General features: G+C 44.1%; 1 protein-coding gene across 1 annotated transcript in view; it reads right to left on the reverse strand.

The window, feature by feature from the left end:
* RHPN2 (rhophilin Rho GTPase binding protein 2) overlaps positions 1–24,691 on the reverse strand; it is a 56,607-nt gene that overhangs the window by 27,337 nt on the left and 4,579 nt on the right. The window contains exons 2-3 of the mRNA XM_081107646.1: positions 16,826–16,941; positions 2,240–2,368 (exon numbers count right to left, since the gene is read on the reverse strand). Of these exons, the coding sequence (XP_080963772.1) occupies positions 2,240–2,368; positions 16,826–16,941 (245 nt within the window). The remainder of the gene's footprint in view (positions 1–2,239; positions 2,369–16,825; positions 16,942–24,691) is intronic.

Raw genomic sequence — 24,691 nt, forward strand, 5'->3', positions numbered from 1 at the left:
CCTGTAACAGGAGACCTCCTGAGGCTGCTCAGCCCGGCCAGGGGAGAAGGCCAGGAATGCTAAGCAGGGTGAATGGACAATGCAGCTGTAAGCTGAAACTGTCTCTGTGCTGGAAGGAAAGCAAGGGGCTGTGCTCAAAGCAGGCAAGATCCAACGGGGCCTGTGGCTTCCCCAAAGCCCGCAGGGAAAGCCGGACCCTGCTGGAAGGAGATGAGGATGGGCCATGCCCCTCCCCTCTGTCCTCAGCACCCGCCTGTCCTCACCCCACATAGGGCTGGAGGCAAGGTCTGCTCTTTCTGTGCCTGTCCAGGAGACCCCCCTGGCCAGGGAGCCCCAGCCCCACTCTTAGGCTAACCTCTGATATCCCTGTGTTTCTCCTCTGCACAATGAGATTGTTTCTTCCTTGCCTACCTCACAGAAGTGTTTAAAGATCAACTAAGAAAGAGGCAATCTGCTTTGAAAACAGGAAGAGGGGGGATTCAAATGCAAGGGGGCATTATGAATGTGCACATCTCTATCTCCTCTTCCCAACGGCCCAGGGGACAACTGGCCACTTTAGAGCCACACTGTGACCACACTGAAGCCTTAATTGCATGTCTCTGTGGGAGGTCTTTACAATGGACATCCCTGAGCTTCAGTACAAGTGGGAATAGGAAGCATCCTCCATTTCTCACCAAAGATTGGCCCTGCCTTGCCTCCTCGAGGAACTTTGACCTCTTGGGCAAAACACTGGAATTTAATACCAGAGTGTAGGCTGGGAGAAACACTGCACTGGTCCTGGTTAGGTGACCAAAACCACACTGTGAGCCCAGAGCTGAGTGAGCCAGGGCCCACGGGCGTCACAAAGGGGAGAACAGGGGCTTCACAGGTCTCGCGGGCTAACGCTCTCCCTCTGGCTCTGAAAAACACACCTGTGGCGTGCAGAGGACTGGGGACAATCAGGAAAAGCACATTCCAAAGATGACTCAAGGTTTTCAAATGTCATCCTCCTGTTAATCCAGGGATCGATTTTCTGACTGAGTTTCCCTTCGGGCTCTCCTCCCTTTTAAGAAGTTTCACTTCCCCATGCAATAAAGGAGGCAAACTCTTCTTTGGAGCTTCTCAAAGTTATTTCTCCTTAAAGATGGACAGTTCCCACCTTGGGGCGAGAGACTCCCTGAGCTTTCTTAAAGTCACACCTTAATACAGGGGTCCTCAAACTTTTTTTTTTTTTTAATATATTTTATTGATTTTTTACAGAGAGGAAGGGAGAGAGATAGAGAGTTAGAAACATCGATGAGAGAGAAACATCGATCAGCTGCCTCCTGCACATCTCCTACTGGGGATGTGCCCGCAACCAAGGTACATGCCCTTGACCGGAATCGAACCTGGGACCCCTCAGTCCGCAGGCTGACGCTCTATCCACTGAGCCAAACCGGTTTCGGCTCCTCAAACTTTTTAAACAGGGGGCCAGTTCACTGTCCCTCAGACCGTTGGAGGGCCGGACTATAGTTTAAAAAAAAACTATGAACAAATTCCTATGCACACTGCACATATCTTATTTTGAAGTAAAAAAAAAAAAAAAAAACGGGAACAAATACAATATTTGTATTTGCATGTGGCCCGCGGGCCGTAGTTTGAGGACCCCTGCCTTAATACCTCGCCTCACACAAACACTACCTATGGGACACTTCTGAGTTAGAACATCCGTTCCTCAAATATTTAACGGAGCACATTCCTGAAGTCTCAGTTGCTTCTCCTCAGAGAACTCCATGAGTCCCCTAATCTTTGACATAAAAGGCAGTTTAGACATGTTTGCATTCTATCAACAAAGTGATCCAGTCCTTGTGCATGGTGGTGAGGCCTGAGCCTCAAGGGAAGAAGACAGAGCAACCTGGGCCCCACCTGGCAGTTCGGCTCTCAAAGCTAACCACAAAAGCACTTTCAGGGCATTTTTATGGCTGAGCCACCCAGTTCATGTGGGAGAGGCCATCTCCTTGCCTGGATCCAGCCATGCAGTTCTCCCATAAAACCATGTCCCAAAGGGTCCCAGGACAAACAAATGCCTTTGTCCAATTCTCCAGATGTTCCCAGCAAACTCCAGAAGTTCATCCCTGGTATCTGGCTCAACCCCAAATCTAATCATTTCCTTGCTTTCCAAACGGGATTGCCCCACCCCCTGGACTATCCCTGCCCCATTCGTGGTGTGGCATGATCTGAGGCTCAGAAAGTACCTGGAAGAAGCGTTACCCACACTTACTCTGTGCTCTGATAGACTCCCACTGAGATGTTGAGCCCCTCCAGCTCTTCCTTGAGCATCTGCAGGTCTGAGTTCACAAAGCTCAGTTCCAGGCGCACCTGCTCGCGTACCTTGTGGTTCGTGGCTGCTCTGTTAAAAAAGAAGGGGAGAGAAGCACCCTCAGCCAGATATCCCAGCTGCTAGGTGAGCAGACTCCCAATCCTTGCAGGGGAGCTCTGAGATACCACCTGCAGATGTGATCAGATAAGGTGTCTCAGGAATGCCAGGCACCTGCCCCTTTTTGAGCCACATCTACCAGCAAATGACCCTGGACATAGCCAATGACACTGAGCTGCCGTGCATAAATCCTAAGACATCTCTGCAAAGAATCAGCCTTGAGAAGAGAACAGAGAACTGTTCACGTACACCCATAAAGGACCATAAATTATCCCCTCAAAAGAAAATGGGTGAGAAAATAGAGGAGGTAACACTTTCCAGCTCATTCTACGAGGCTAATATTATCCTGATCCAAAACCAGAGCAAGACAGCACAAGAAAGCAATATGACAGACCAATAGCCTTCATAACTAAATATGCAAAAATCCTCAATAAAATATTAGCAACTTGAACCTAGCTACATATATAAAGGATTCTACACCATGACTAAGAAGAATTCACCCCCCACTGCAAGGTTGGCTTAACACCTGAAAATCAATTAACGTAACATACTATATTAATAGAACAAAGGACCAAAAAACACATGGTCACTTTAATAAATGCAAAAGAAGAGTACGGGGGTCAGTTAGTTATAGCATTGTCACAATACACAAGGTTGCAGGTTTTATCCCTGGTCAGGGCACACACAAGAATCAACTAATGGCCCTAGCCAGTTTGGCTCAGTGGATTGAGTATCGGCCTGCAGACTGAAGAGTCGTGGGTTTGATTCTGGTCAAGGGCACATGCCTGGGTTGCGAGCTCAATCCCTGGTAGGGGTGTGCAGGAGGCAGCCGATCGATGGTTCTCTCTCATCATTGATGTTTCTATCTCTCTCTCCCTCTTCCTTCCTCTCTGAAATCAATAAAAATTAAAAAAACAAAAACAAAAAAGAATCAACCAATGAATGCATAAGTGGAACAACAAATTGATGTCTATTTCTCTCTCTAAAAATCAATCAATAAATTAAAAACATTTTTTAGAAAGTACAGGCATGATATTGCTGAATCAGTTCCAGACCACCATTATAAAGGGAGTCATGATTTTTTTTTTTTTGGAGTCATGATCTTTTGATGGTGGAGGGTCTTGCCTTCAATTTGTAAAAAATGCAACATTTGTGAAGTGCAATTAAGTGAAAAGCAATACTACAAGGTATGCCTGTAGTTGGTAACAGGTATGCCAAGTGGTTTGGCTGTGTGATAAAAATTTTAAACAAACTAGGAATAAAAGAGAATTTACAAAACTTGATAAAGGGCATCTATGAAAGCCCACAGCTAACGTCATACTTCATGCTTTCCCTCTTATTATGATCAGAAATGAGGCAAAGATGTCCACTTCTGCCTCTGCTAACCAACATTGTACTGGAAGTTCAAGCCAGTGCCAATAAGGTAAATAAAGAAATTAAAGGTACCGGGATGGGAAAGAAAGAGTAAAACTGTTTTTATTCACAGATGACATAATCTTGACATGAAACAAATACCAGAACTAATAAATTTAGCAAAGTATACAAAAATCATTTTATAGCTATATGCTAGCAATACAAATATTCAAATACAGTGGGGCCTTGACTTATGAGTTTAATTCGTTCTGAGACCGAGGTTGTTAAGGAGCTCGTTAACTCAAATTACTCTGTCAACTCAATGCAAAAAATCAGCCAAGAGACAGCTGGTATCTCAAAAAAATCGTTAGTCAGGACACTCGTAAGTCAAGGCCCCACTGTATTAAGAAAACAATTTCATTCAAATTAACATCAAAAAGAATACTTAGGAATAAATTTTAGAAAAGAAGCACAATACTCATATACTGAAAACTTCAAAACGTTGTTGAGACACTAAATGTCATGTTTATAAACTGGAAGACTCACCATTGTTAAGATATTCATTCTCCATTGACATTTTCTATTGATATGATAAAATTGCAATAACAACCCAGTAAGCTTTTTGGTAAATGTTGACATGCTGACCCTAAAAATTATATGGAAATGCAAAGGACCTAGAATAATCAAATAATTCTGAAAAAGAACAAAGTTGGAGGACTTATGCTATCTGATTTTAAAACTTATTATAAATCCACATAATCAAGACAATGTAATATTGGCATAATGGACCTGAATAGAATCCAGAAATAAATCCTTACATTTGTGGTCAATTGACTTTGATAAAGGTGACAAGACAATTACAAGGGGAAAGACAGTCTTTCTGACAATTGGTCCTGAAGCAATTGCACATCCCTGGATACGTCAATGTCCCCAAGACTATCCCCAGGATCAGTGACTCATCAGGAGGACTCACAAGACTCAGAATATAATTGTACTCAAAGCTCTGATTTTTTAAAATTTTTATTCTTTTATTATAATTGTTTTATTTTATTTGGTCTATTCCTTATTTTAATTTTTTTAATAATTCATTACTTTTTAAAATAATTATTTATTGTTGAATAATTTTAATAGTATTATCATAATACTATTATTATAATAATAGTATTACATATGTCCTCCTCCACCCCGACCTCCTCCAGCCTGTCTCTACCTCCCAACCCTCACCACCTCATTGTCTGTGTCCATGGCCATGCATATATGCATACAAGGTCATTGGTTGATTACCTCCAACCCACCCACCCTCCCTTGCCTTCCCTCTGAGATTCTGCACTCTGTTCATGCTTCCATGTCTCTGTATCCACTCCATTCATCAGTTTATTTTGTTACTTAAATTCCACATATGAATGAGATCATGTGATACTTGCCTTTCTCTGACTGACTTATTTTACTTAGCATGATACTCTCCAGGTCCCTCATGCTGTTTCAAAGGGTAAGAGATTCTCCTCCTCTTTTACTGCTGCATAGTATTCCATGGTACCACAACTTTTTTTATCCACTCATCTACTGTTTCCAGATCTTAGCTATTATAAATTGTGCTGCTATGAACATAGGGGTGCATACATTCTATCTTTTTTCTCCAATATATTTTTAAAATTGATTTTAAAGAGGAAGGGAGAAGGAGAGAGAAATAGAAACATCAATGATGAGAGAGAATCACTGATTGGCTGCCCTACACTGGGGATCGAGCCCACAATTTAGGTATGTGCCCTGATCAGGAATTCAATGGTGACCTCCTGGTTCATAGGTCTACACTCAACCACTGAGCCATGCTGGCTGGGCTACATTCTTTCTGATTGGTGTTTTGGGTTTCTTAGGATATATACCTAGAAGTGGGATGGCTGGTCAGATGGCAGTTCCATTATTTAATTTTTTTTAGGAAACTCCATACTGTTTTCCATAATGGCTGCACCAGTCTGCATTCCCACCACTCAAGGCTGATTTATTACAGCAAAGGACACACAGCAAAATCAGCAAAAGGTGCATGAGGTGAGGTCTGGAGGAAATCAGGCACAGGTGGCTGAGGCCCCTTCCCAGGGAGTCACACAGAATGGCTTAATTTGTCCAGCAGGGAGTTACAACAATACATGTGAAACACTATCTACCAAGGAAGCTGATTAGAGACATAGTGTCCAGGGTTTCTACTAGGGGCAGGTCAGGCAGGCATCTCTGCCTAGCGTGTTCTAATATTCCAGACTTCCAGAAAGAAAGCAGGTGTTCAGCATAAATTACAGTACTTGTACAAACTTAGGCACAATGAGCCCCTCTAATTCTGAGAATAGTGGGAACTCTCCTGAAATCTGTTTCCAGACACCAGGCAAAGGCCAACTTTGCAAGCAGGCCTTTCTAAGGAGCGCCATCTCAGGCCTGCTATAACTCTTCTCCACAACCTAAGTCTCTTTTTATTTGTTTTTATTTTAAAATCTTTACTGTTGATCTAAGTCTCTTATCATACTCAAATATTAAGTCAAAAACGGATCAGAGACCACAATACAAGAGTTCAAGCTCTAAAACTTCCAGAAGAAAACACAGGAGAGCCCTGGCTGGTTTGGCTCAGTGGATAGAGCATTGGCCTGTGGATTGAAGGGTCCTGGGTTCAATTCCAGTCAAGGACACATGCCCAGGTTGTGGGCTTGGTCCCCAGTCGGGGGAGAGGGGGGCAGGGGCATTCAGGAGGTAGCCGATCAATGATTCTCTCTCATCATCGGTGTTTCTATCTCTCTCTTTCCTTCTTCATTCCTCTCTGAAATCAATAAAAATAAAAATTAAATTAAAAAAACACAGGAGAAAAATCTTCATGACCTTGGGTTGGGCAAAGTATTCTTAACTACAAACCGAAAGCATAATCCATAAAAAGGAAATTGATAAATTGGACTCTGTTGAATTTGTAAACTTCTGTGATTCAGAAGACACCATAAAAAGAAACAAAAAAAGAAACAAAAAAAGAAACAAAGAAAAGCCACAGACTAGAAGAAAATATTTGCAAATTATGTATCTGATAAAGAATTTGCATCCAAATGTATAGAGTTCTGTTTGTTAAATAATAAAAAGACAATTCAATTTTTTATGGGGAAAAGATATGAATAGACATTTTACTAAAGAAGATGTATGAATGGCTAATAAGCATGAAATGATACTAAATATTGTTAGTCAATAAAGAAATGCATATTGAAAGAATAATGAGATACCAATACACACCCCTAGATTACCTATAATAAAAAAGACAAACAATAATGTTATTGAGGATGTAGAGAAACTGGAACCCTCCTACACTGATGAATGTAAATGGCACGGCCACTATGGAAAACAGTTGGGTAGTTTCTAAAAATGTTAAACATAAACTTACTCTCTAATATTGTAATTCTGCTCCTAGGAATCTATATGAGAGAAAAGAAAGCCTATGTCCAAACAAAGACATGTAGGTCAATGTATAAGTAGCATCATTCATAATAGCCCCAAAGTGGGAACAACCCAGATATCCATCAACAGATACACAAAATGTGGTACATCCACCGTACAGAATAGTGGTAAGCAATACGAAGGGAAGAACTGTACCCAAGTTCTCCAGTAGAGGTTCTGACACAGACTTGAAGACCTTACAGGTGGGTTCCTCATTTTATACAGATTAGGAATCACTGCGAAACAAGTGTCAGTGAAAACCAAATACTGAGCCAGGCCTTGCTGCACACATTTCCATGAACCATTCAGGCAGGTCCTCAAGCCATCCCTCAGACCGAGTACAGTACTAAAATTTATTCTCAGTTCATGGATGAGGACACCTGAAGTTCATCAGCCAAGAGCTCCAGCCAGAGAAAAGGTACCTGTCCACCACCCACTCCTCATTGATGAAAATCCAGCCCTGCTATCAGCTTTGCTTTGCTCACCACCTGTTCACCTTACCTGCAGAGAGCAAAGTGCTAACACTTTCCCTGCGGGCTGCCCTCCCCACTGGGGTGGCTCTTCCACCTCACTACATACCTGGGTCCATCAGTTTCTGTGCATGATGTATTTATATTTCTTCTCAGCACCCCCTCTCTCCACCAAACTCCTCCTTGAGGAACCAACAAATTTTTGCTCCTCCCCCTCAGAAAAAGCCACCTGACCCTGGCTGCAGATGTGATGGCACCTGCCCACTTACTGCCCAATAAAATGTTCACAAATGTACATCTGGGCTTCCCCAGCCAGGCAGTGAGATGTTGGAAGCTCAGTTTAGTGACTATCACTGGTTTGGGGATATTTTTTTTGGCCATGATCATCAGTAAAAAATACATTTTATATCTCAACGCAGTACATGTACACACACCCCTAAAACAAAATTCTCACAAAACTATCCTTTGACATACATGTGATTCATGCCCTTATAGGCTATTCTACTCTAATAGATTGTTTTTGTTTTTGTGTTAATATATTTCTTTATTGGTTTCAGAGAGGAAGGGAGAAGGAGAGAGAGATAGAAAGAAACATCAATGATGAGAATCATTGATCGGCTGCCTCCTGCACGCCCCCACTGGGGATTGAGCCCGCAACCCAGGCATGTGCCCTTGGCCGGAATCGAACCCGGGACCCTTCAGTCTGCAGGCCGACACTCAATCCACTGAGCCAAGCCGGCTAGGGCTCTAATAGGTTGTTTTATTAAACACAATGGTGTTTGCAACTCTCCAATTTGGATTCTCTGACACTAAGTGAGTGCCCAACAATTTATTTCTGACACTAACTCCCAGGTTTAGCACAGACCCCCCAATTATGGGTTTGGTGCCAAAAGACTGCCCCACTTCAAGCACCAGTTGCAAGTACAGGGCATCTAACCTGAGGAGGGGGTTCCCACAACCCCCTCCTCAGGTTAGATAATTCACTACAACTCACAGAACTCAGGAAAACACTTTACTTAGATTTACTGTGGTTTATTTTAAAGAGTACAACTCAGGAACAGCCTGATGGAAGGGACCCATAGGCCAAGGAGGGGCGTGGAGGTTCCATATCCTCTCTCGGCATACCGTCCTCCCAGCACCTTGCCGTGTTCACTGACCCAGAGGTCCCCAAACCCCACCTTTTAGGGTTTTTACACAGTGGTTCCCAACCTTTTTTTGGCTGTGCCCCACCTAAGCATCTCTAAAATACTGATGCCTCCCCGCCCCCGTGACATATTATTCTTATTATTCAAAAAGTGAACTCCTATTCACACGGAGGAAGCCGAAAGGCCATTAACTTGGTCTAAACAAGCTACCAAAGAACATGGCATCCATGAAAGAGAAAAATAAAAGAACAAAAGGACAGTTGAAGTACTGGGGAAGAAATCACTAAGAAATTGTTAAAATAATATGAAGTGATATGGAAAAAAAAGCGCAAATAAATTTTCAAAACATAGAACTGAAATGCATAAATATGTCACAATATATATTTATATGCTGTATGTGAGGCCCCTAGAACCATAAGAAATACAAAAAATTCACTGTTAATAACACATTCTTGAATTGCCCCCTGTGGGCCCTGTGCCCCACGTTGGGAACCACTGGTTTTACGAAGGCTTCGTAATTGGTTAAATCACTGACCATTGGTGACTGAACTCAATCTCCAGTTCTTTTCCCCTCCTGGGATGTCCGGGGCTGAAAGTTCCAAGTCTGTAATCTGGCAACCAGTTCCCCATCTTGAAGGCCCCCCCTCTCACGTCAGGCATAGAAAAGACACTCAGCAGAGTCCAGGACTTTTGGGAGCTCTGTGCCAGGAGCCAGGCACAAAGACCAAATGCTTATTTTTTATTATACCACAACAGCAACCCGTTTAATTAATTTCACTACATATCATGGGCCACAACCTGCCACTTGTAAAACCTGTACTACAGAGATGCTACTGAGAACATGACTGATTCACTAGCTGATAATGTCCACAAGGATGCTTGCAAGAAAATTCTCCCAGATCTCGATATTGGAAATGGCTTCTTCTTAGCAACTAGCTTGCTTTTGGCTAATAGGTACAGAATGTGTTCCAGATCACAGTCCCTTCTTCATTCTGCCTTCCAGGAAGCTCAGAGAGAAACTGTAGTCCACGTCCAATAAAGTATATGGGCCTTGTAGCATATACTAGCCTTACTTCTGGCTAAATTCTTCTTCCTTCTGCCCCCACATCCTCATTCACTCCTGGTTTTATTTTTAAATATGTTTTTATTGATTTCAGAGAGGAAGGGAGAGGGAGAGAGAGAGAGAGAAACATGGATCAGCTGCCTCCTGCACACCCCCTAATGGGGATAGCTCCTGATATGGGCATGTGCCTTGACAAGGAATTGAACTGGCGACCTCTGGTGCATGGATACCACTCAACCAACTGAGCCACTGGCCAGGCTCATTCACTCCTGTTTTAATCTTACATGAGTGCATTAAGTGCCTCAAACCCATTTTGAAATGAGATAAAATAAATAATTATAACTCCTGGATGACAAGACCTTTGCCTTCTATTTCTTTGTATTTCTCCTGGAGCCTGGCATAGTCTTTATCACATGGTAGGGGCTCAACAAATTTCAGTTGATGAAAAAACAAATGGCAAACTAAAGAAGCAACTGTCTAGATTCTAGAAGCAACTGTCTAGAAGCAAGGGAGGAGGAGGAGGAGGAGGAGAAGCATGGAGCGGGTGCTGACTGGTTCTCAGCAGCAGAGTGGGCCCATAACAATTTAGACTAGGGGTCCTCAAACTACGGCCCGCGGGCCACATGCAAATACAAATACTGTATTTGTTCCCATTTTGTTTTTTTACTTCAAAATAAAATATGTGCAGTGTGCATAGGAATTTGTTCATAGTTTTTTTTTAAACTATAGTCCGGCCCTCCAACGGTCTGCGGGACAGTGAACTGGCCCCCTGTTTAAAAAGTGTGAGGACCCCTGATTTAGACCCTAAGACCCTGTCCAAATACCTGGAGAGCCTCCAAATTGCTATCAATTTTTCCACCTCTACATATTTGCCACATCTCCTCCCTCTCAACTTGGCAACAATTTGGGAATTAGGATTTGCAACAAATCAATGAACTGCTCTCTGGATATAGACTTCTTTGTGTGGGTCACTCTCCAAAGGGTTGGTAGCTAGGCAGAGTTTGGTTTCCACAATGCTGATCCCTTTGGGTACACCAGCAATTTTCAACCCTTTTCTTCTTCTCTTGGCACACATAAACTAATTACTAACATTCTGTGGCATACCAAAAAATATATATTTTTTGCCAATATGACAAAAAAGGTATAATTTTGATTAATTTAAAAAAAAAAGTAATTACCTATCTTTTTGCTCCAAAGTGACTTTTAAAAAAATCTGGTGCCTAGCCCTAGCTGGTTTGGCTCAGTGGATACAGCATCAGCCTGTGGACTGAAGGGTCCTGGGTTTGATTCCGGTCAAGGGCACATACCTCAGTTGTAGGGTCCTCCCCGGCCCAGGCCCTGGTCAGGGCGAGTGCAGGAGGCAACCAATTGATGTGTTTCTCACACATAATATTTCTGTCTTTCTCTGTTCCACTCTCTCTAAAAAATCAATGGAAAAAGATTCTCAAGTGAGGATTCATAAAAGAGAAAATCTGGTACCTATACTTGTATATAAGGATTTGGGGAACCAAGAATTAACCAATCAGATGTAACCTTACTATGCGACATAACCAATAAGATGCAACTCTATTATATGACCTATATATTTATGGTTAGAGACAGGGCATTCACACTTGTATGGCTATTGTTGTGTTGGCTGTTGTCATTTTTTTATTTAATAATCAAAGTTGGAAAAGAGGCCCTAGCTGGTTTGGCTCAGTGGATAGAGCTTTGGCCTGCGGATTTAAGGGTCCCAGGTCGATTCCAGTCAAGGGCACATGCCCGGGTTGCAAGCTCGATCCCCAGTGTGGGTGTGCAGGACACAGCCGTTCAATGATTCTCTCTCACCATTGATGTTTCGCTCTCTCTCTCCCTCTCCCTTCCACTCTGAAATCAATAAAAATATATTTGAAAAAAATAAAAGTTGGAAAAGAGGTCAGTGACCCTGACTAAATAGTGAGGTACTGGATGTTTTAAAAATTCTTGTGGCACACTGGTTGAAAATCGCTGGGGTATACCAATGATTCAGAAGTCAACTATAGAGTTTGAGCTGTTTCTAGTACAGGTAATGATTTTTCACTGATTCACTTGTGGAAAGGGGCTTTTCGAATAAGGCACACCAATTCAACATGGTGCATGTGTTCAGCTCCTATATCCAGGCTGCGGGAATAGCTTGGGGCAACAGACAAGAATGGAATCAGCTGACTCAAGTTAGGAATTAAGACCAGAGCATCGGTCTCCTCCATACTGATGCCTGCACCTGAGCTGCCTTTCCAGATGAAAAAGAATGGCTTTTACGGGCCTTCTTGTTAGAACATGGCTTTTCTCAGCTTTCCCTTGGGTGTGCACCTCCTCTGAGGCCCTGTGGTCTGGGTACAGCCAACACCCTGTGGTCTGAGGCCAACAGGGATGAGGCAGCAGGCGTTTCATCCCTTTCCTGCCCCGAGTCTCCATGGCCTCCCTAGACCACCAGGGAAGGCCCACTCCCTTGGGTTTTCATAAGGAGCAGGCACATACTACAAAAGTCCAGAATTGGAAGGTGTGCCACTTACTTTGTCTAAGGCCGTGGTCGGCAAACTGCGGCTCGCGAGCCACATGTGGCTCTTTGGCCCCTTGAGTGTGGCTCTTCCTAAGCCTTATGAGTACCCTAATTAAGTTAATACAATTTACCTACTTATATAGTTTAAGTTTAAAAAATTTGGCTCTCAAAAGAAATTTCAATCGTTGTACTGTTGATATTTGGCTCTGTTGACTCATGAGTTTGCCGACCACTGGTCTAAGAGATCAACCACCACGTGTGAACAGGGGAAGGAAAGCCACATTCAATTATTTCCTGAGGCTACTGACCACATCTGCACCTGGTTTCCTCAGTTTGGAGTTTCTGAGGCCTCTTCCACCATAAGAGTCCCTGTGTGATGATGGCTTCTTGCCCCAAGTCCAAAATTTCTTTAACATCCCCATGGTTTATTTATTAAATGCATGTGAATTTTGCATTCTGACCCATATATCTCCATTTGTTTTTGCATCATTCCCCCTCTCCCCCAAGTCTTTTAGTAAAATTGTCCTTCCAGGAAAAGGCACCATAGGCTTGCACCAGCTTCAGAGGCCTTATTGGAGCAACTTGGCCTTAATCCATCTGACCCCAAATCTCGCTCTGCCAGGGGTTCAGGTAAACTACATCAAGTGCTGCCTGGTGCTCTCATGTAGGCACCAGGCTAAGGCAGCAGGTCGGCCGAGCAGCCAGGACATGGGCCCCCAGTTCATCTCTCAGTGTAAGAAGGCAGGTCTCAGAATTAGGGCAGGCGCTAAAGGCCACGGAGAGCTTGCACACACCACTGCAGAGACACACACCAGCCCCCTCAGAACTGACAGTGTGAGCAGTCATTTACCTCAATCACTCTCCTTACAGCCAAAGCCACCCAGGTCACCCTGGCCCAGAACTTCACAACCCTTTGGGCTGGAGGTCACAAACTAGAGATTTGTGGGACTTGTTTGCTTGACTCCTAGGGTGTTTATTGCCCCCCATCCCTTGAACTAGTTGCCAATATGTAAAAATTCAACTACTAGAGGATTAAAAACAAAAAAGTCAGATCTTTAGAATCTTTGGGGGGAAAAAAATCTTAAGACCCTGGCCCTGCCCTCCACACAGGGCAAATTGCAGCTGCCCCTCCAAAGAGCATATGCCCTGCACTTCGCCATAATTCTACCACAGCACCAATCCCAACCCTTCACCCTTTTTCATGCCCATGAGGCCCCTGTAGGCCTCAGAGTGGGCCACTCCTGCTCCAGTCCAACAGCTACCAGTACAAGAGGGGAACATACAGCCCAAAGAGTTTAAATGGCATACCCTTCTTCAAAGAACCAGTTAATGTAAACTATATGGCAACTTGCTTTAAATTTCACTAAGACTGACTCTGTTTCAGAGAAATGTCATCACATTTCTACCTGAGCTTTTCTCAAGGGAGGGGAGGGAACTGGGAAAAGAGAGAGAATATTGTCCTTGCTTAGCCTGAAAAAGAACATTAAAAATATCTGATATCTCATTAAAAAAATATCCAATATCTTCCTAATCAAACTCCAGGCAGTTCATGGGCTCCTGGCTGATACAGATCAGAGAAGACTTTGAAGGGGTATAAACCTGGCTCCTCACGGTGCCTGCCCTTACCAATGCAGCTAAGGACCAGGACCCTTGCATTTCAGCATTTTGGGGGACATTTTTCCAAATGCCCTCCCCTTAAACATATTCCAATTGCTCTACCTTTATTTGGGGGCTGTGATGGGTAATATGGGAACCTGAAAACAGAAAAGCGGACAGGCATGACAGCAGGGCCCAGTTTATTACTAAAACTACCCCTTGCTGGCAAGGACACCTAATCAGCAACCCAGGTAAATCCACGGGGCTAGAGCTGGGCTTGGCTAAATGCCCTTTGTTTTTGGGAAACCGTTGGTACCGGTTGAGTCAGATTAATAAATACCTTCAGGGTTTCCTCTGGCAACATTCTCCATGGAGGGGCACTTTGAACCTTTAGGTCACTGTGAGAATCATTAACAATACACTCCACCCCTGCCAGCTCTACAACTGCCGACTTGACAATGAGCTTGAGCCATTGGGCCTGAGAAAGGCTGTTTGCTGTTATTAACAGACCAAGACAGACAAAACCGCCCTAGTTCCCACCTTAGAAACCCCAAGTCTCCTGGTCAGAGAGGGCCTCCCTGACCACCCTTCGTCGACCTCTATCACATTTCCCTTTCATCAACATCCTAGAAACATCACCTCCCGACATGAATAGATGTTTACTTGGGTAAACACCACAAGAAACCAAGTGTCATGAAAGCAGTCTCATTTGAGTTGCTCGCAGCTTTATCCTGGCACTTCAAACACTACTGCCACTTAGTAGGTGCTCAACAAATCCATTTGTGGGTGAATGAACAGGCAAATAAATCAACTGTGGCCTGCTTCTGGGAAAGCCATGAGTCAGGGCTGCCCACCTGTCCCCTCGGCTACAGAACTGGCTCCTCAGTGTCAACCAAAACCTGCAGCCTCAACATACCGAGGGCGGTGCCTGCGGCTTTCCCAGCACAGCAAGCCCGGCACACAGCAGGCACTCCTGAAAACAGGGCTCTCTCCCGAGTTGCAGTGGCCACATGTGGTCCACATGTGCTGTGGACCTGACAATTCCCAGACTTTTCTGGGGACAGGACACTGTCAGACATTTTAAGAGGTGAAATGTTACCATATTTTCCCAGTCTCCTCCAGTAATAATCTCCTTTTCACCCTGTTACAGAAGTAGCTAGAGAAGAGGTTCCCAGACACTTGGCCATCTCGGGATTTGTGTTCTGGGGCTAGTACTTGAGTAACAAAACCAAGACAGACACAGCATTGTCGTTCCTGAATCCTGGTAGGTTCAGGGATTGCATATAATATTCTCCTGGGCCTTTGCAGTAATCCATAATAAAACATGAATGAAAGTAATCCACGTACTTCATAAAAGAACATTCAAACACTGACAGGAGTAAAATGAAAAGGAGAGTCACCTACACCCCCAACACTGGTCTTGCTCCCAGAGCCAACTCTAGTAACAGCTTCTTTTCCATCCTTTCAGAAATAGTCTGTGCATACACAAAAGCGTTTGTACAAATCCTTTAAAATAAACACAAGACATGCTGTCATGCACCCCTTCCCCCATTTAATATCTCAGAGATCTTTCTTAAGGAGCAAATACAGACTGATTCAGAAATGAATTCTGCACAAATTCATGGTCAGAAAGCCTCCTCCTGTTTATTAGTGCTCAGGTGAGTGGCCCCCACCTGGAGGAGTTGATCCTGCCAATCATGCATATCTGTGACTACCAGAGTGGTTCCTTTATAAAAACCCAGTTTGGTGTATTTACTTTTCCCAAAACCTCTAAGCTGTCTGGGCTCCCTAAGGCTAACCCATTGAAAACACCCATAAGCCATATCCTGCCAGGTTTCCGGGTTCTCTGCCAGCTTTCCAGGTTCCAGGTTCCTACAAGCACTCCACATCTCCTTCTGAGGCTCCAGGAGGCATCTGTCTCACTTCCCAGACTAGCAGGCATGGTGCCTGCCTCAACTACCCAGTGCAGAAGGCAGCATGCAGCTGACAAGAGTTACCCCTAGAACTCTGAAGCAAGTTCAGAAGAGGAAGCTGGCACATGTTCTTGCATTGTACTGAAGGGGGTGAGGAGGGCTTGGAGCTGCCTGTGACACAGGTAAGGCTTCACTGAGTTCTATGCTTGATATGTTTGATAAGTAACTATTTTACCAACAGAGCATAGTAATGAGTGCCCCAGGAGTATTGGGCTGTACTGGGCCCCTCTCGTTAGAGCAGTGGTTCTCAACCTTCTGGCCCTTTAAATACAGTTCCTCATGTTGGGACCCAACCATAAAATTATTTTCGTTGCTACTTCATAACTGTAATGTTGCTACTGTTGTGAATCATAATGTAAATATCTGATATGCAGGATGGTCTTAGGCGACCCCTGAGAAAGGGTCCTTCGTCCACCAAAGGGGTCGCGACCCACAGGTTGAGAACCGCTGCATTAGAGGGATGGACACTGGAAATAGAAATACTTCCCTTCCCTTCTTTTTGCCTTCCTTTCCTTTATACATTCAACACACAATTTATCAAGCAGTGATTTGAGACCAGGCACAGTGCGAGGCGTAGAGAAAGTAGACAAGTCCCACAGAAAGCAGGGAAAAGAAACATGAACACAACACCTGGACCATCCTCCAGTGTCCCTCTTTCCCCAAACGCATGGCAGGCTAGGTAAAATACTTGCCTCAACACAACCAAGCTCTAGCCGAGAAAGGGCCTGCTCCAGGGGCCAGAAATGAGAAGGAAACCCAAAGCTAAAACCGAGAATTGGAGAGAAAGCTAGAATCGATGGCAGGCCTCAAGGGAGGCTGGGTCCCAGCTGAGGCTGTGGAGCCAGCAGACACCTACTTCAGAAGGTTTTCTGCTCCCGTTCTCATCCGCACAGCTTTCAGGATCTGTTGGTTCAAGGCAGCCCTCTGATTCTGCAGTTTGCTTCGGCCAGTTTGTGCAAGGGGGTTGCAACCCTAAGGGAAAAGGGGAGATGCCCCAATCAGACGTCAGCCACTCTAAAATTGATGACAACATTTAATAGAACAGAAAAGGATTTTGAAACTAAACTTTTTGAAAAACAAAAGTAACAAAATGGGAAATATGTAAAATATTGTAAAGTATAAAGAAAATAAAAGTCACTTATCATAATATACTCCAAACAGCCACTGTAAATTGGTTTCTTTTCTCCCCATGTATTTTATTTACATGTTGTTATTTTCCACATTAGTGGCTGTGTCAGGGAGTCCCCAAGATCAGCCCCCAGGTTTGGAGATTCGCTAGGACTCAAGGACTCAGCATGTAGTTGCACTCGTGGTTAAGATGTACGACAGCAGCTTAGTGAGGATGCACAGATGGATCATAGAGGAAAAGACAGAGGAATCGTTTACAGGCTTCTTTGTGCTCTCTCTCTCCCATGAGTGCAAGAGCACACTCTTCTCCCAGCAACTCGTATGCGATGTCTCTGTCCAGGTTGGCTCATTTGAGAATCAACACCCAGGGGTTTTATTGGGGGCTGGTCACAAAGGCAGCTCTGCCTAGCACATACCAAAGTTCCAGGCTCCCAGGAGGAAAGCAGGTGTTCATTAAGACACATGGCTTTTATCATCAGTCTAGGCACAGTAAGCCAGCCTTATCAGTTTGGGGAAGGAGGCAACCTCCAAGAGCCAGGTTTCCAGTCGCCAGGAGGGGGCCAATCTTTCAAGCAGGCCTTCCTAAGGATAGCAGCCTCAGGCCTGCTATGATTACCCTTTTCCGCACAGGGCACATAAAGGTTACCATGTTTTCTCACTTCATACTCTATCATGAAAGGTTCCTTTATTATGAAATGTTCCTCAAAACAATTATTTTAATGATTGTATAATACTGTCCCCTTTTTAAAAAAATTTATTGTTTTTAGAGAAAGAGGAAGGGGGGGGTGGGGGATACACTCAAATCCCAGGCTGCCCCCTTTTCAGGATTTACCATCTCCTTATAGTTGAACAGTTTCTGAGCATCTGCTATTAAGTATTTGATGCATATTGGTGAACAGGTAGCTTTATAAACTTCAAGGTTTTTTTACGTCTATTTCTCAGGCAGTGTGATGGGGTCTAACCTCGTTAAAGGCCCCACACACTAGAACCCAATTATCTTCTAGGAAAGAAGAGCACTGCCTATTCTTTGTCCCCTCTCCCTAGTCGTAGGCAACCACTAATCTACTTTCTGCCTGTGTATTTTTGCTTATTCTGGACATTTCTTATCAATGCAATCATATAAAATGTGGTCTTTGTAATGGGCTTCTGTCAGTGTACTGTTTCCTAGGTTCATCCATGTACCTAGCAGTGCCAGTCCTTCATTCCTTTTTGCCTCTAACACTGCACTGTATGGAGGCACCACATCTAGTTATCCATTCATCAGTTGATGGACATTTGGGGGGTGCTTTCACTTTTTGGCTGCTGTGAATAGGGTTGCTTATTTGTGTGTCACTTTCTGTGTGGGATGCTTTCCTTTTTCTTGGCAATATATCTAGGAGTGGAACTGCTGTGTCATGTGGTTAATTCTATGTTTACCATTTGAGGAACTGTCAAACTACTTTCCAAAGTGATTATACTATTTTACATTCCCACCAACAGTACAGGAGGGTTATAATTTATCCATATCCTCACCAATACTTGTTACTGTTTTTCATTTTTATTATAACCAACCTACGATTGTGTGGTTATCTCACTGTGGCTTTGATTTGCATTTCCCTGATGGCTCATCATTTGAACATCTTTTAGACATTTGTATGTCTTCTTTGGAGAAATATCAGTTTAGGTTTTTTGCCCATTTTTTTAAATGGGTTATTTGTCTCAACTTGTTTGTAGAATTGAAAAATATTATTTTTAATCTTTGCCAAGTTGATATGCAAAAACAGGTATCCTCTTCTTCCAATTTGCATTTATTAGTGAAGGTAAACTTTTTTTTTTATAATATATTTTATTAATTTTTTTACAAAGAGGAAGAGAGAGGGATAGAGAGTCAGAAACATCGATGAGAGAAAAATATCGATCAGCTGCCTCCTGCACACCTCCCACTGGGGATGTGCCCGAAACCAAGGCACATGACCTTGGCCAGAATCAAACCTGAAACCCTTCAGTCCGCAGGCCAACGCCCTATCCACCGAGCCAAACCGGTCAGGGCTAAACTTTTTTTTTCATATATTATTGATCATTTGAATTCCTTTGTTGGTGAATTATCTGTGTTCTTTGTCCATTATTTCTTGGGATATCTGGATTAAATGTTTCATTCTGAAAAGTTTAAGATCTGAGTAATTTTCATTTTAACCTAAGGTATTCTTCCCACCCAGCAAGTAGAAGCCCTGGATCTGAGTGAAGGCTCCATTCCTTTTCGAAGCTTATCATCTTGAGGTTCTGCCCACTGATAGAGCTGTGGTTACTCCTTGGGAGTGACTGGTGGGCAGCACTGGTGAGAAGGCTGCCCTTTTTCTCCAGCCGTGTCATTGCCACGGCAGCTCTGCACACACCAGGCCTCCACTTGAAGGAGGGAGAGTGGTTTATCTACAGCCCCAACCTTCTCAGGGAATCCCCATATCAGTGGCCTTTGGACTATTAAGTCAGAAATGAGTGACATCACTCCTTCTACAAAGATTTCTTATTCTCACTTCCCAGCAGGTTGCCACCCACCTATCTTCTATTTCAAATTAGAGATTCAGAATCTGAGTTGCAATCATCTTAAAAGTAATAAATTATTAAATGATCCCTGATTTAAAATAAAAATCAGAAAACGAATTCTTTTTTCAGATATGATTAAAATAGCTTTAATATTAAGCTAATTTAATATTAAAGGGCTAAAATAATTGCCAGCCTCTTTCCTTTCCACTTCCTAAAATTACTATGAAGGGATAGTTCAATCTGACTCAAAATTACATGGTTCATCAAAGCTGTGTTCCATTTGACAGAGAAGCTTTAATGACTAATTCCTTTACGTACATTCCCAGAGCTAACTAAGATAAGCAGCCATTCCACCTCATAGATAAGAACTTTTCTTGCTCCTATACTTTACCCAACTTCTGGCTGGCCTGGAATTGCTACACCCTAACCAGCCCACAAATGCGGGGTCAAGTTTCTAGATAAGACATAGGAATGTTTAGGATTAGATTTGACTGAGTAATCAGACCCAAATGACATTACTTCTTACTGAAAAGTAAGAATGCTAGGCCTGCTAGAAACACCAGAAATGCCCATGGGGTTATTAGAGGCAGTGAGGGGACTTGAGCCGGTGTCTTTCCTGGCACTCTAAGATGGGCTGTGAGGCAGCCTGAGCAGAATCTGTGGGAATGCTGGGACAGCTCACCTGCCCATCTCTAGACACCCTTCACAGGCTCCCTGGCTGAGGGCTGTCCAGTATCACTGCACGTCCTTTAGGCACAGTGACCTGTGTCCCACTCTCCCTCCTCACGGCCCAGGATGGTCAGACATGATAAATCCATACTCCCACACCTCCTTTCCAAGGGAAAGAACATCTGACTCATGCCTGGCCATTTGGAAAACCAAAGGCCCCTAGCCCTGAGATTGGTTCCGGGTGAGCAGCTGACACAGGACAATCAGTACCCTTCAGGTTTCATTTTCCATATCAGCTGTGAACCTAGGAGGATGTGAGACTGGGCAGCGCTATAGCCCCCTTACCACAGCAAGGGACTGTCTCCCCAGAAATAAAGCTAACCCAGGGGAGCAGAGCTGAGAAGCTGAATCTCCATGGCAACATCTGAGCCCCAGGTCAAGCCATTCCTCTAGACTTCTCAGTTACAAGAGGCAATGCATTCACTTTTGAAATGGAGGTATAATTTACATATAATAAAATACATATATTTTGAGTACATAGTTCATTGAGTTTGGACAAATGTATAAATCTGTGTAACCACGACTCCAGTAAAAAAAAAAAAAATTTTTTTTTGAACACTTCTATCACCAAATACTTGTGCCTGTTCTAGAACTTCATATTAATGGAATCACACAGTGTGTATTCTTTTGTGTCTGACTTATTTTGCCCAATATTTGAGATTCATCGATGACGCTGCACGTATCAGTGGTTTGTTTCTTTTTAGTGTGAGTAGAATTCCACTGTAGGGATGTTTCCCAGGTGTATATCTACCTAACCCATTTGGATTGGATTTTTCTGGCACCCACAACTAAAACAGGCCTGAGAATAAGTTCACCTAGAGCAAGGGTGGGGAACCTTTTTTTCTGCCAAAGGTCATATTTATAACATCATTCACTGACCATACACAATTATCAACTTAAAAATTATATTGCTATGAAAATGCTCCTAGATTTATTGAATTTCAAGTCCCACCTGTGGTTGCCTTTGCAAGACATCCCCACCCCTGACCTAGAGTGAAAATTCTACTTGTCCTGCATGCCCTTACTGTACAGACTGTTCAGCTGGAAACAAGAACTGAAGAGCAGGACGACCTAGGCAAACACTGGAGGCACTCAGTTTGAAAGAAAGGGAAGGATACTTAGCTTACCCCTGCAGAGCCTGGCACTGAAAAGGTGGGTAGGCCAGGCCACCGGGAAGGCAGACACAAAAAGATCGGATCAGTCTTTCCTCCCAGACTGGGAGCCTGCTCTGGGCAGTACTGGTGCCTGGCACCTTCTATCTGGGGAACTGGGGGGCCCTCCTTCCACACAGCTACAGAAAAAGCCCACACACGTAGATGCGCTTCCAGCAAACTGAGGACACAGTGTGAGCTTGGGGTCCCCAGGTCAGAAAGAAGACTGAGTGAGGGCTGATAGTGCAGGATCTGGCTAGAGACCCTCAGATAGGGGGGCATGGGGAGCGGGTGCTTTCTGCTGCTTCTCTAGCGCAGATTATTTTCTCTGCCTTTCTCACTCCTTCCTCGTTACGTACCTCCTCACTCAAACACCAAACTGGAAACAGAATTGTTTGTTTATGAGTTAGCCAGAAGCTGTTAACCAGAAAGCACAGAAATAGCATGCAATACCCTGCAATATACAAAAACGTTTCATTTAACTCTTCACCACTCTAGAGATTCAGGACAGGTTGGATGAACAGAATCCAGCTCTTCCACATCCATAACAATTAAAACATGAATCTAGCACTTGGAAAGAGCCTTCCGGCCCTCCCGGATCTCCACCAGGGCTGCAGCCTAGGTTCAGCTGCCTCCCTATAGCATGCCAACCCATTCACCCACAATATGAATCAACACTCAGCCATAACCTTTAACTAGAGCAGTGGTTCTAAACCTTCTGGCCCTTTAAATACAGTTCCTCATGTTGGGACCCAACCATAAAATTATTTTCGTTGCTACTTCATAACTGTAATGTTGCTACTGTTATGAATCGTCATGTAAATATCTGATATGCAGGATGGTCTAAGGCGACCCCTGTGAAAGGGTCGTTCAACTGCCAAAGGGGTCGCGACCCACAGGTTGAGAACCGCTGAACTAGAGGCTCCCTTCATTCAGTTCTACAAATCTACTGTGTGCAGCTCAGGTGTTTTTCAACATGCTGAATGAACAGCAAAGGTTTACAATCACCAAAGTTTCCATGAATCAAATGTATTTCTAGACCCAACTAATGACCTGCTTATTTCAACCAGTAAGATGTAGTCACCAGCAGTTAATAGTCCTTATCTAGGAGGTGACCATAAGGGGTGGGGGCTGGGATGTATGTGTGATTTTGTACACTTATGTAATTTTATAACAATTTATGCTACTTTAATAATACAAATAATATTGGAGAAAAAGAAACTACTTCTGGAATGGCTTTCAATCACCTGCCTTTTCTCTTCTTACAATCCAATTTGAACCCTGAGACTTCCTGAAGGCATATGGCCATAGTGAATTCGTGGGTCTGACCAGAAAGGCCAGAAAGACCTGTATCTCTCCCCATCTCTGGAGCTGCAGGCGAGAGGCCTCACTTGCGCTGGCACCCCTTGCTGTCCACTGTGGCACACACTCAGTCCTCTGGCTGGGCTACACCTGCAGTTTCACTGTCCTCTGTGGCCACCTCCAATGTAGCCTTTGTGTCATGAGACTCTGGTACCTGAGCCAAACGCGGAAGTGGTGATCAGCCTAAAGCCAATGCCTGGTTTCATCAGGTGGTGTCTTGGAATCCATCCAAATAGCCCCAGGAAGCAAGGGACATTTACAGTGGTACAGCTCATCACCCTGACTCTCCTCTGAGTCACCATGAAAATTCTATTTCTGCCAGGGGACCCCTCCTGGCCAGGATCCCAGAGTGTGAAAAGGTATTTGTCAGACACACCCTCTGGGCTTCCAATGTGCACCAGTGCAGTTAGGCAGACACCCCCCCCCCCCCCTCCAAGGCCATGACCAGCCTGGGTGCATGCAGCCCAGGCTTTAGGACTTGTCTCTGACAATGATGGGGTCCAGGGTGGGGAGGAGGCAACATCACAAACCTTCACATCCCTCCTCCTCCTCCATCTGAGAAAGGATTCAAGGCTCCAAGGGGATGGGCCCAAATACCTGGAGGGACATCACCACCATTCAGTAAAGCTGGAGCTGATGAGCTCCCATGACCTGTGCTCCATGGACTGGCCGTGGAAGGCTTCCCCACACACGTGTATAACAATAAATTACACCCCACTGAGACGAATGGTGCAGCAGGGAAGGAACTGGGAGGAGCTTCTGGGTTTGAAAAAAACCACCCCTGCCTTCAGTGCTGGAGCCTCCGGGAGGCCCAGAGTAAACAAGACCGACCATAAACCAGGACACTGTGAACCTTGGGGCCCTCTCCAGCCTGGAGGTTCTATGAATAAGAAACAACTTCTCCTCCAGCTCTTGAGTAAAAACAATGGAGCTAAATTCATTTTGGGTCATTAGCGCTCCCTGAGGATGCAGAGGCAGAGATAGGACTGACAATGCTGCACTTTGTGAGGACTGCTTCATTTGGGCCCTTTCAACAGTCCTAGGGAACAGCTTTCTCTAGTTTTTCTCCAGCTGGTTTTCTCTTGGCCAAGAACAGGTTTTCCTTCAGGTTTTCAGACCACAACACCTGAGGAGCCCTGGAGCTGGCCCTGCTCTCAGGATGCAGTGTGACAGAAACTTGCTTTACTCTGCGTTAACCATAGGCCAGAACACACATTCTCCAAAGACTTTCATTAGGATGAGCATAAAAATATATGTTCAGGGGGAAAAAACACTCCATTTCCACTGGTCTTTCTCTTAAGAAAGTAATTTGTAATACAATCTTACAGAGCTGTTCGTTTATGTAAACTTATGCAAAGAAAGGAAAAAGTGAGAAGCCACAGAGGAGAGAAATATATTATGATAGATCAGAAAGTGTTCTGGTTTTTATTTATTTTTTATATTTACTTATTGACTTTAGCGAGAGAGAGAAACATAGATTGTTCCACTTACTTATGAATTCATTGGTTGCTTCTTATATGTGCCCTGACCGGGGATTGAACACACAACCTTGGAATATTGGGACGATGCTCTAACCAACTGAGCTACTGGGCCAGGGCAACTTTTTTATTTTTAATCCAAAGACCCCCGTGCTGTCAGCCCAGGTCGCTGGGGGGTGCCCATGCCTGACCTGGGGTCAAGTTGTGTTCGTGTCTTTAGATTCTGTCCAGCCAAGTCCTGTAAAACTCCAAGAAGACCTTGACTTATCAGGGGCTTCCCTCTCTGCCAATGACTGTCTCACACATTCAGGGACCAGGCCCAGCCAGCACAGCGAATTTTTAGGCAATTAGTCT

This window comes from Myotis nattereri (assembly GCF_964212035.1).
Source record: "Myotis nattereri genome assembly, chromosome: 15".
NCBI lineage: Eukaryota > Metazoa > Chordata > Mammalia > Chiroptera > Vespertilionidae > Myotis > Myotis nattereri.